The 13,208-nt window shown below is 45.7% G+C and overlaps 1 protein-coding gene across 1 annotated transcript; it reads left to right on the plus strand.

Annotated features, from left to right (window-relative positions):
* Nucleotides 1-1,162: 1,162 nt before the first annotated feature.
* LOC134206197 (uncharacterized) lies at nt 1,163-6,323 on the plus strand. The gene is made up of 2 exons (XM_062681886.1): nt 1,163-5,472; nt 5,624-6,323. Exons 1-2 carry the CDS (start codon nt 1,163-1,165, stop codon nt 6,321-6,323), a joined length of 5,010 nt encoding a protein of 1,669 aa, XP_062537870.1.
* The last annotated feature ends 6,885 nt before the right edge of the window (nt 6,324-13,208 follow it).

The following is a 13,208-nucleotide window of genomic DNA, read 5'->3' on the forward strand; positions in this document are numbered from 1 at the left end:
TTGCTAGTATTTACCGCCGATCGCCTCTCGATCGGAAATCAGCTGGTTAGGTACATAACAGGCCTTGGCAAAACGTCCAGTACGTAATAAACCTCCGTCGCGGTAACAAATATATGTCGTCGTTTTTGTTAATCAAAATTGTTCTTTTCTCTGTTCGCGTAATAAATGTAGTTTTTGAATCCAAGTCCGTCGTGTGTGAAACTATGTTCTGAAGTGTCCGAAAACCAGAATTTGTGTCGCGCGAACATTTGGTCCTTTGATCCGGATGAGCATTCCCGGTAAAGTTTTCGGACATTGTATGTTTTGGCAGACAATTAGTGAAAGGCGTTTGTTCACGAACAATTCCCGCGAACCGTGATGGACGATTAGCACTATTGTGACGGTGAGATAAAAGGCGATCAGTGAATAGTGTCACCATTTTCGATGCGAGCTTGCGCCATCGTGTAAGAACCAGGACATTCGGAAACAGGGTGAATTGCGAAGCTGGAAGATTGCGTCGATTGGTGGATCCAGGGACAGAACGGAGGCTGAGTTTTGGATGACGACGAAAGTGGCCACAAGCAGATCAGGACCAGGACAGACGTCTAAGTGACGGAGCGAGGAAGGATAAGGGAGTAGATTGCATGTGTGGTGGCGTTGCATGAATGAAACTCTGTGGCTATAAGGCAAATAAATTGATTGATTGCATGTGAGTCCTTATTCTTTTGGAACAGTAGCCCTGGTGTCCGCCCGTTAAAGTTTGTTTGGTCTCGGTTTTCGCTGGTTTTATTTCACGATTTCGTTGGTTCCAAGGTTGATTCCCTCTGCTGCTGTCAACTAGGGTGGCCAGTTCTGTCATTCCGTGGTCGTGTTGGGTGGTTCGTCGAGTCGATCGTTGGCAAAGTGAGAAAATAAAGCCTGTTGTGAATTTAGTTTTGCCAGTGTAGTGGAGTGCATTCCATACGAGAACAGTGTTTCCCAAACATTGTTCCGAGTGTCAGTGCCAGTGAAGTGAGAAATGCCTGATCTGAGAACGTTGAATAAACGGGAGCACCAACTCCGTAAATCGCTAGAAGGAATTCAACAGTTTGTCGCAGGTTTTCAAGCAAAAAGAGATGCACGGCAAATCAACGTGCGCTTGGAGGCACTTGAAAGGGTATATAGCCAGTTTCTTGATACTCGAATGGAGATTGAGTTGGTCTTAGAAGATGAAGTTGAGAAGGGTGATGTAAAAGAAGAAGACGAGCTAACACAGGCGAATGACAAAGTGAGACAGGAGTTTGAAGACAGCTTTTATTCGCTGAAGGCAGACCTGGTGGCCTTCAAAACGGTGAGTTCCAGTGCATCGGCGGGTGCTACAGGTCAACAGCTGGACTTGCAACCGGCATCCCAGTTTGCAAAGGTGAAACTCCCCGAGATCAAGCTGCCATCGTTTAGTGGGAAGATTCACGACTGGGTGCCATACCGTGACAGCTTCCGAAGCCTTATCCACGATAATTCTCTGCTTTCGGATGTTGATCGTTTCACCTATCTCCGGTCTTCTTTAGCTGGCGACGCTCTGCAGGAAGTGAGTTCCATTGACTTGTCTGCGGCCAATTATGCGGTAGCATGGAAATCGCTCGAGAGTCGGTACGAGAACAAGAAGCTAATTGTCAAGGCACATCTCGATGCACTCTTCGCGGTGGAGAGTCTCAAGAAGGAGAGCTATGGGGGACTCAACCAACTAATAGGTGACTTCGAGAAGAACCTGCAGATGCTTGAGAAGATCGGAGAGAAGCCATCGGATTGGAGCACCATTCTGGCTTACATGGTGTGTACCAGATTGGACTTGGCGACTTTACGGCAATGGGAAACCCACCACAACAGCAAGGAAGTGGCAAAGTACAGAGACTTGATGGACTTCCTGAAGAGCCACTGCTCTGTATTGCAGTCTGTGGCGCCAGTCGATCCCGTCAGTTCCAACCAGCAACGATTGTCTCGTCCGGCAATTTGCCATACAACGGTTAAATCGACGGCGAAATGCTGGTTTTGCAGCGAACCGCGCCATTCCGTGTTCCAGTGTGTCAGATTCCAGCGTATGAGCGTGTCAGAAAGAATTGAGGCTGCCAACAGAAACAAGCTCTGTCGGAATTGTTTGTATCCGGGACATTTTGCCAGAACCTGCGAGAAGGGAACGTGTCGTCAGTGTCGTCAGAAGCATCACACACTGCTGCATACTGAACAGTCTAGATCCTCCGATCCACCCACGCAGTCAAGACCTCCGACAGTCAACCAACAACACAGACAGCCACAACAGCGATTTACACCACCGAACCAACATACTCGGACTGCTAACACTGCCAATACACAAGACTCACACACACAGCCAGCCACAGAACACGCCACCACAAGCCAAACACATGTAGCCCTACCCGTAACACCGACACAAAACATAGTTTTATCCACCGCCTTGGTCAGCATTAGAGACCGCTACGGCAGATCCGTGCTAGCACGAGCGCTGCTGGATTCGTGCTCGCAGCACTGTCTAATGACATCAAGTTTCGCTAGCAAACTCAAGCTAGACGAAATGCCAGTCTATTTGGCGATTCAAGGAATTGGACCGTCTCAAATTGTTTCCACCAGGCTGGTTACCGCCGTAGTCAGTCCAAGATCGCCGAATATTTCGTCATTCGCCGAAGAGATGCAGTTTCACGTGCTGCCGAAGCTAACCGTGTCTTTGCCTACGACAAGCTTCTCTATCGAAAGCTGGAATTTCCCGGATTCGGCACTCCTTGCGGATCCCATGTTTTTCGAAACAGGACCAATTGACCTCATCATCGGAGCAGAATACTACATGGAGCTGCTGAAGGAAGAAAGGCGAAAGGTTACGAATGAAGGTCCGAGTATGCAAGACACCGTGTTTGGATGGATTGTTTCTGGTCGTATTCCTGATGTTGGTGCTGCGTACTCTGTAGTTCACATTTGTTCAACGGCGGAGATACAAGAACAGCTTTCAAGGTTCTGGGAAGTGGAAGCTTGTCATTCAGCCAGTACATTTTCGGTCGAGGAGTCGGCCTGTGAAGAATTTTACGACAGAACAACGTTCAGAAACGAAGAAGGGAGGTACGTAGTCACGCTGCCGAAAAAAGAAGGAGTAATCCAGCAATTAGGCGAATCAAAATCAACAGCAGTCAAGCGTTTCATGGGAATGGAGCGGAGGTTCGCAAATAATCCGGAGCTGAAGGCGCAGTACGCGGAGTTCATGAGCGATTACTTGTCTATGGGTCACATGCGAGAGCTTTCCGAGGAAGAAACAAGTGCGTCGTCTTATTACTTGCCTCATCATGCTGTTATGAAGCCGGACAGCACTACGACAAAGCTACGAGTCGTGTTCGATGCATCATGCCGGACATCTAGCGGAATTTCTCTGAATGATGCTCTGATGGTGGGACCCGTTGTTCAGGACATGATTGTGGACATCGCACTCCGCTTTCGAACACACCGATTTGCTCTCGTAGGAGACGTTGCCAAAATGTATCGTATGATACTGTTGAATCCAGCCGACCAGCAGCTGCAGAAGATCGTTTGGAGAGATAGTTCAGAGGAGCCGATTCGAACATTCGGTCTCGTTACGGTTACGTACGGTACGGCATCAGCTCCATACTTAGCCACAAAGTGTCTTCAGCGCCTGTCAGACGAAGGCCAAGGTGCGTACCCCAAAGCTGCAAAGATCCTCAGAAAGGATTTTTACGTGGATGACATGCTGTCTGGTGTAGACGACATTGAAGAAGGGAAAGAGCTCATCGATCAGATGATTGAACTGCTGCAGTCTGCTGGATTCTCTCTGCGAAAGTGGAATTCAAACAGCAAAGAATTGCTGTCAGCGGTGCCGGAGGAATTGAGAGACGAGCGGTCGATTTTGGAATTGGATTCATCGACCGCTGCAGTGAAAACTCTAGGTTTGACCTGGGAGCCCAGCACCGACTGCTTCCGATTTAGTTCGCCAGAATGGGATGAGTCTGCAGAAATCACAAAGAGAAGCGCCCTGTCGGAAGCGTCCCGACTATTCGACCCGCTGGGGCTAGTAGGTCCGGTCATCGTTCAAGCAAAGATTTTTCTGCAGGAGCTCTGGAAACATGACTGCGAGTGGGACGATCCTTTGAACGTACAATTACAAGAGCAGTGGCGTGAGTACAGGCGGAACTTGGTAGGTCTAGCCGAAATCGCTGTCCCGCGGTGGGTAGGTACTAGTTACAGCAACAAGTTCGTTGAGCTCCACGGCTTCTGCGACGCTTCAATTAAGGCCTATGGTGCTTGCATATACATCCGCACTATAGCAGCAGACGGAAGCGTACACGTACATCTGCTGACCTCCAAATCGCGAGTAGCTCCGCTCGAGAATTTGAAGAAAAACAAGAAGTCACTGTCCATTCCCCGTCTAGAGCTGTCGTCGGCGCTACTACTGGCACACCTGTACGAAAAGGTCACCAAAAACATCCACATTGTCGCTAGGTGCTACTTCTGGACCGATTCAACTATTGTCGTATGCTGGCTGTCATCGTCGCCATCAAGATGGAAGCAGTTCGTAGCAAATCGCGTCTCCGAAATCCAGCACGTTACGAAAGGGAGTAACTGGAACCACGTTGCTGGAGAAGACAATCCTGCGGACATAATTTCCCGTGGCATGTCGCCGACACAACTGCAATACGAATCGCGCTGGTTCCACGGACCGAATTGGCTAATGCTGGATCGACAATACTGGCCCGATTCCAAGAAAATCGACGAAAGCAGCATCGCCAAGGCAGATTTAGAAGAAAAAGCTGTCGTCGCTGTCCTTCCTGCTATTACACCAAGCGAGGTATTCGGTATCCGTTCATCGCTGGTAGATCTGGTTCGGCTAACAGTCTACCTCCGTCGATTTAAATGGAATTCATCACCAGCAAACCGATCAAATAAGAAAGTCGGGCACATTACTTCCCAGGAGTACAACGAAGCGCTCAAGGTGTTAGTGAAGCAATGTCAGCGAGAAAGTTTCCCACGGGAGTTTGCAGACATCGCCAAGTACGGTCAGGTTCAAGATTCATCCAGAATTGCTGGACTAAACCCGCAACTTCTCCACGGTATGTTGTGTGTTGGCGGCCGGTTGAAAAATGCAGCTGTATCAGACAGTCGGAAACATCCGTACATTCTTGATCACCATCATCCCTTCACAAGACTCATAGTAGTTTACTACCATCGAAAATACTTTCACGCTGGTCAGCAGCAGATTGTTTCGGCAGTTCGAGAACAGTTCTGGCCCACGAGTGTCAGGAACCTTGTAAGACAGGTGGTTCATGAATGTGTCCAATGCTTCCGTGTGAAGCCTAAAATTCAGGACCAACTAATGGCTGATTTACCTCCAGAGCGGGTGCGGCCATGTTCCCCTTTTCAAAAGGTTGGAGTCGACTACTGTGGTCCCTTCTATGTGTTCTATCCGCAACGGCGAGCCCGAGCAATCAAGTGTTTCGTGGCAGTGTATGTATGCTTAGTTACCAAGGCAGTACACTTGGAACTAGCAGCGGATCTGTCAACACAGGCGTTCTTAGCAACGTTACAGCGATTTACGTCACGCCGTGGAAAACCATCGTTAATTATGTGACAACGCGACAAATTTCGTTGGCGCCAGGCGGAAGCTGGATGAGCTTGCCCAGCTGTTCACTAGCCAGCAATTCTCGGAAGCAGTCTTACACCAAACAGCAGAGGACAGAATCGAATTCCGCTTCATTCCAGCCCGATCACCAAATTTTGGAGGGCTGTGGGAATCAGCAGTGAAGTCGTTCAAGAACTTGTTCAAGCGAACGATTGGTACACGCACGTTGGAGTATGACAAGATGCTAACAGTGCTAACTCAGACGGAGGCAATCTTGAATTCAAGACCGTTGACCCCGATCAGCAACGATCCCGATGATTTTGAGGCTCTCACGCCAGGACACTTCCTAATTCAGCGGCCACTGGCGGCCATTCCGGAGCCCGATCTTGGTGGCATTCCGGACAACAGGATCTCGGCTTGGGAAAGGGTGAGAGGTTTCACCCAGCAATTGTGGAAAAAGTGGTCGAAGCAATACCTGTCCAATCTCCACAATCGGACAAAATGGACGCGGCAGAGAGACAACATTACAGTTGGGACTTTGGTTGTCCTTAAGGAGGAAAATTTGCCAGCGTTGAAGTGGCAATTGGCACGGGTGACAGAGGTTCACCAAGGCTCGGACGGAAATATAAGAGTAGTAACCGTTCGGACCAAAGATGGCAGTTACCAGCGAGCGATCTCAAAGATCTGCGTGCTGCCAGTTAGAGAAACTAGTTCATCTTCAGCAGAGGAAGTCTAGGACTCCTCCATCGGCGGGGGTCAACTGGCCCCCGCATACCAGTTAAGTTATGTATTTCTTTAAATTTTGAAAAAGTGACCGTCTTATTTTTCTTCAGAGATACCTTCTTGAGCCTGGTCAACCAGACAGCTGACACTTGAATCAAATTCACGAGTTGTCTCACGTCCAATAATGTCCATAGTCTGAGGTAATATGTGTCGTTGTCGTTGGTGAAAGTTACATGTATCCAGTCCAGTCCAGTTCGTCAGTCTAAGAAAATGTGCAATGTCCTAAGACTAAACCGTCAAAAACTGCTTGATATTTGAGGTAACAAGTCGACGACCGTGGAAGCAAAATGAGGCAGAAGTGCGCAATTCTTCCTCCTTGGATTCGCGCTGCGATTGTCCGTGGGTTTGGCCAACCAACGCGGGCTGTTTCGGCATTTGGATCCTGCATCGCAACCACTGAGTTAAGCACCCTTGCTATCAAAATTCAACGCAGTTCCGCATCAAGACATGCACAAGAAACCAAAGTCAGCCAGAGAGAAGGGAGGTCGGCGCCTCGTGAGCGTCCAACGGAGGCCTTAGGGCCTCCTTCCAGGCAAGTCGTTTTTATTTTCAGCATTATAGGCTAAAAAGCACCTTCTCATTTTATTAAGAGGTCACCAACATCACGGCACGGACCACCTCAGCACCACATATATCAGCGAATTTGCAGTCCAATCCCAGAAGCCAGATCATTGATCGTCGTCCCGCCTTGTCTTGTCCAATCGGAGTTGAGTGTCGTTTGTCAGAGTCATCGTCAAGAAGAAGTCGTCGAAGGGAACACGGCAACAAATTCCTGAAAGAGCATCGTCAAGTCAGCATCAAGATACTACAGTCCACTAGTCATCATAATCAACATATTACGAGGCCTGGCAGACAGCTTTTTACCCAACGGATCAAATTCAGGCACTGTAACTTGTCTGCCAGGTAAGTTGTTCCGGTTTTCCTCAAAAATCTACACGATATTACATCTGGTTTTCCACTTTGCCGAGGTAAACAAACATCAACTACCGAGAATCATCACCAGCCGATGGATTATCGTTTTCGTCCCCGTCATCGTCGTCGTCGTCGCTGTGTCGAATGAAAGTCCTACTTCACCGGTACTTGTATCAGCAGTCGCAGCAGCAGTATTAGTACATAAATGTATAGTGTGTAAGAAGCAAATGAAAATCTATCTACTGTTAATTTTGTAAACTTACATTGGTTAGAGCAGGAGGTTTTGAAATTATAGGGATTTCAAGGCGGCCGGTTATGGTTGAGCCTGTCTGAAGTAGAGAGCGAATTGAGTGACCAAAACATGTTCCACACGGTCGCGACACTATTTGTCTTTTTTCCTCTCTCTATTACTCTTGGCCCGTTTCATTTTTGTTCATAAAGTTTGTCAGTTGTGTTGTCTATTGCTAGTATTTACCGCCGATCGCCTCTCGATCGGAAATCAGCTGGTTAGGTACATAACAGGCCTTGGCAAAACGTCCAGTACGTAATAAACCTCCGTCGCGGTAACAAATATATGTCGTCGTTTTTGTTAACCAAAATTGTTCTTTTCTCTGTTCGCGTAATAAATGTAGTTTTTGAATCCAAGTCCGTCGTGTGTGAAACTATGTTCTGAAGTGTCCGAAAACCAGAATTTGTGTCGCGCGAACACTATGAAATAATTCCATTCCAGTACACCGCGTTTCAAAAGCTCTTTTATTCTCTCACGCTCGCAGAACGCGCAGAACGTTCTAGATCAACGTGCCTACCATGTGGCGAGCGCGTGTGATTACGTCACGGGTCGGGTAGTGACCATCCACCTGGGGAAAATCCCAACAAAGCCTCTTTGATAATTTTCGGGAAAGATCGGCAGGCAAAGTAGGCTGCGATCCGAATGGATTAATTGCTTCCTGCACTTCGATCGTTAGGAGGGGGAAATGCGATCTAGGGACTTCGTGAGGTCAAAACCAAAGGCTAAGAATTAAGACAATCTTACATTTAATCTGAGGATTCTTGACTGTGACTCGTTCACTTTGATCTGGATTGTGGAAGAGGCAGGAGTTGTCCGATTTAGTTTCGCGTCGTGAGGTGATTTGTAAGGTAGAGCAATAGTGACATGGAGGCCCTTGAACTTACTAATTCAAGTTAAAACTTCTCTCTCATAGCTAATAAGTAACTATCGTGCGATCAATCAAACGTGCTAGCAGTAGGTAGTGTGCGAGTGTGGAGCGTAAAACAGGTAAATCACGTGCTATATAATGTGCTTCTTAGTGTGATGGTAATAGCGTGGGAAACACGTTTCTTTCCCAGAGTTGTGGCAAGTGTGCCGGAGACCCGTCACCTCACAGGTTTTAGCCAGCGACTACTCCTGACCCCACCTTGCAGCTTCAAAGTTTCCCGGCGGTCCACTTTGCCGGAAGGGGCCGCGATCGACATTTTCGCGCCCAGGCAGGGCGAAGGCAAAGCAAGTCAGCAGCAACAGCAACCGTTTTCCCGCTGTCGGTGACGACCGAGAGCGCAGCAGCAGTAAAGACCACATCTCGTTGGCGAGGCGCCGTCGGCGCATGAGGACTACCGTAGCGTAGTAGAAGGAAGAGCGCGCACCGCGACCGCGGTGTAAGAGACCAGCATCGTTGTAGATGAGCCGTAGGTAAGCGTCACCTTCTCCACCATCCCGTAAGCACATGGCAAGCGTCGCCATCTCCGTCCGTGGAGCACGTGCGTAGGCGTCGTCCGCTCATCAGGCCGCCTGCGGCACCGCACCGTTCTTCGACCGGTCAACAGCATCGTCCAGCAAGCGACCGATAGCAGCGTCCCCGTCGTGGAGTACAACGGCAACAATAATACAGATGGTCCGTAAGTAAACGCATGCATGCAAATTGGAATCGCCCAAGCGCGCTTGGTGAAGAATATCTTTTTGGATTTGCCGGCTCCCAGTTTCTATTGGTGATGCACGGCCCGTGAGAGGCTACTTTTTGATTAGCCGATCCGACAGAAAGTGAATGCCCACACCGCACAAAAGCACGTGATAGGAGGTTAGTAGATTGCGATAGAACCGAAGCGAATAGAAGTGAACAGAAGAAGTGAAGATAGAGAGAGAGAGAGTCTTTGAATGGATAGTATGTAGGCCTACGATAGAATAAAGAGCAATGAATTAAACTGCGAATAGGTATATTGTTTGATGAGCTGGAATAAAATGTTAAAAGGTACCACAGACAATCCGACTTGTTTAGTTCACAGAAACGAGAAGAGGTAATGTAGAGGAGGTTTTCATGTCACTCGGTATCGTTTTTCAGTACTTTTTCTTTGGGATTATTTTACTGGGGAGGTTGGCCCTGAATCCAACCAACGGACACTCTCCATTTTTCCAGATCTGATCGGGGTGAGCTGTTTATAGCCAACCGATGATGATAACGACTGTAAGCGGATATTCTGCTTTCAACTAGATTGTCTTTGCTCTTTTTAATGATCGAGCGTGTTTTGAAGGGGGAGTAATTTTTATTTGGAATACCTGTAGCCTGTCGATCTTCGCGCTTTCCTTCCATTATTGGAAAACAATAACCCTTTCCCCTGAAAGGTCTTAGGCCGGGCAACCCTAGAACAGATGGATGGTCTCCATTAGGAGTGGCGCTTAAACCATCCGCTAATCCTTTCGGAAGGCGCGGACGGATCGTACGGTTATAATTCGGATTCAGATTCGGATTCAGATTCCGATTCAGATTCGGATTCGGATTCAGATTCAGATTCAGATTCGGATTCAGATTCAGATTCAGATTCAGATTCGGATTCAGATTCGGATTCAAATTTGGATTCAGATTCGAATTCAGATTCAGATTCGGTTTCAGATTCGGATTCACATTCGGATTCAGATTGAGATTCAGATTCAGATTTAGATTTAGATTCAGATTCATATTCAGATTCGGATTCAGATTCAGATTTAGATTCAGATTCAGATTCAGATTTAGATTTAGATTCAGATTCAGATTCAGATTCAGATTCAGATTCAGATTTAGATTCAGATTCAGATTCAGATTCAGATTCAGATTCAGATTCAGATTCAGATTCAGATTCAGATTCAGATTCAGATTCAGATTCTGATTCAGATTCAGATTCAGATTCAGATTCAGATGCTGATTCTGGTTCTGATTCTGATTCCGGTTCTGATTCTGATTCTTATCCTGATCCTGATTCTGATTCTGATTTTGATTTCGATTCAGATTCGGATTAGGATTCAAATTCAGATTTAGATTCAGACTCAGATTCAGATTCAGATTCAGATTCAGATTTAGATTCAGGCTCAGATTCAGACTCAGATTCAGATTCAGATCCAGATTTAGTTTCAGACTCAGTTTCAGATTCATATTCAGATTCAGATTCAGATTCTGATTGGTCTTATTCTTGGGTCTTGGTCTTGGTCTTGGGTCTTGGGTCTTTGTCTTGGTCTTGGTTTTGGTTTTGGTCTTGGTCTTGGTCTTGTTCTTGAGCTTGGTCGTGGTCTTGGTGATGGTGTTGGTGTTGGTGTTGGTCTTGGTCTTGGTCTTGGTCTTGGTCTTGGTGTTGGTCTTGGTGTTGGTCTTGGTCTTGGTCTTGGTCTTTGTCTTGGTCTTGGTCTTGGTCTTCGTCTTGATCTTGGTCTTGGTCTTGGTATTGGTTTTGGTCTTGGTCTTGGTCTTTGTCTTGGTCTTGGTTTTGGTCTTGGTCTTGGTCTTGGTCTTGGTCTTCGTGTTGGTCTTGATCGTTGTCTTGGTCTTGGCCTTAGCCTTGGCCTTGGTCTTGGTCTTAGTGTTGGTCTTGATCTTTGTCTTGTTTTGTTCTTCTTCTTGCTATTCTCCTTTATCTTGTTCATATGTTATGTGAAGGGAATTATGTTATCTGAGATATGAATGATATGTGAATTATGAGAAGCAAGCGATGAGAAGTTACAAGTTACAAGTGGTTATTGAAAAGTAAGAAGTGAAATGTTCGTAGGTGGTAACGAGAAGTGAGCACAAGTATTGGGTGTAGTGGAAAGTTAGAAGAGCGAAGCGAATGGTGAAAAGTGATATATGATAGGTGAAAAGTAAAAGAACAGTAGTGAGAAATTAGTAGCTACAGGTTAGAAGTGACAGTAAAAATGAAGTAGGATGAAGGAGGAAAGCAGAAGGATGAAGGAAGAAAAATAAGGAAGAAGGAATAAGGAAGAAAGAGAAGGAAAGAATAACGAAGAAAGAAAGAATAAGGAAGAACAAATAACAAAGAAGAAAATGAAGCAATAAAGAAAACGGAAGAAGGGAGAACGCAGAAGGAAGATGGAAGATGGAAGAATGAAGAAGAAAAAAGAAATAAAAAGGGATAAAAAGGAAGGAGGAAGAAGCAAGAAATGAGAAGAGAAAAAATATAAAAGGAAGAATGAAGACGATAGACGGAAAAAGAAAGAAGAAAAAATGAATAAGGAGTACGACGGTGGAAGCAAAAGAAAAAAATAAGAAGGGTAAATTAAGAGGGAACAAAGAAGATGGAAGAATTGATAAGGAAGAAAGAAAAAGAGAAGGACAATGAAGGAAGAAAGAAGAAAGATTAAAATAAAAGAAAAAAAGGTAGAAAGGAGGAAAAAGAAATGAAGAAGAAAAAGGAAGAACGACTTCTTACTTCTTACATCTCATTTACTATTTCTTACTTTTCACTTCTTATTCATTACTTCTCACTTTTCACTTCTCGCTTCTCACTTTTCATTTCTTACTTCAAACTTGTTTCTTTAATAAAGCTCAAAAATGTAGGCTCAATCGAATGCGCACATCAAATACAGCAAAATGAAAATAAAACTGCGAACTGAAAAGTTGTATATTATTAGATTATTAGGTAACAAACCTTGTAATCCTGTATGTTATTTATTCCAGAGCTAAGCCAGCCTAGGGCTTTCTCTCTCTTTAATAAAGAAAACAAAAAAATTCTATACATACATCCCAAGTTACATTTTATGTATTATACCTCCGAGTTTTAAATAAATATATGGGTAGTATCTTTTTACTAAATAGTAAATATTGATTAGTTTTAAAGCTACATTGGTATGTAAGCCAATATTGTCGTATCGAAAAATAACTCGGTATGGAGAATGACAACAATGAAAGCTGTAGATAGTGACAAAATTAAATTCCAAGATTGTCTTCTTATTGTACGCTAACAAAAACACCAACCAGACTCATTAGAGTAAAGCCTTGTTTCATGAATACCTTTCAAAATTATTTTGCATACCCTTGTTGGCACTGACAATGTTGTCCCATCATCGTTTGCGTTGTTCGTCCTCGCAGCAAAAATTCACACCCCTCACACGCAAACGATTTTCATTTTACGACCACCCACAGCTTTACATCCCCTTTTTCCGGTTCCGGTTTAAAATAACCCAACACCTCGCACAAAGACCTAACTTAACCAGACTCGTCGTTCTATGCATACCAAAGTGTGTTACCGGGAACGAAACCCACCGAGCCCACCCACGTGACTCGACTCGAGGCTTCTGCTACTGTGTCCGGAGAACGTCACAGGTAATGCTTTTCTACGGTGCGGAAAAAAAGGATTCACTTCACGTTCTGCCCGCACCCAGCCCCGTCAAAACAACTAACAGGACTGGTTGGTGAGCAGTTGTGATCATTTCGAATGGATGTAGGGCTACGGTGCTGTCATTGGATTGGAAATCAGTGAAAGCGACACCTCTTTGGTATTATTCTTCAGTATCGGGTAGCATGAGACGAAAACTATAACCAAGACCCTACCGCGCACTAAGGCAGTAAAACTCTATGAGGTGTAACTAAAGTGGACAGGATGGCGAACAGTCGAAGAAAAAAAAAACACTCCGCTATTGCTCTGCACCTGAATGGCAGTTACACTTACAGGTAAGTGCATAAGCCATTTT

The sequence above is a fragment of the Armigeres subalbatus genome, chromosome 1, assembly GCF_024139115.2.
Source record: "Armigeres subalbatus isolate Guangzhou_Male chromosome 1, GZ_Asu_2, whole genome shotgun sequence".
NCBI classification, from domain to species: Eukaryota; Metazoa; Arthropoda; class Insecta; order Diptera; family Culicidae; genus Armigeres; species Armigeres subalbatus.

What these genes read in the sequence shown, in the direction of transcription:
- LOC134206197 (XM_062681886.1), top strand. Translation starts at nt 1,163, where the DNA reads ATGGAGATTGAGTTGGTCTTAGAAGATGAAGTTGAGAAGGGTGATGTA. An exon ending in ATCAAGTGTTTCGTGGCAGT is followed by an intron (nt 5,473 to 5,623) that starts GTATGTATGCTT and finishes CGTTGGCGCCAG; the next exon opens with GCGGAAGCTGGATGAGCTTG.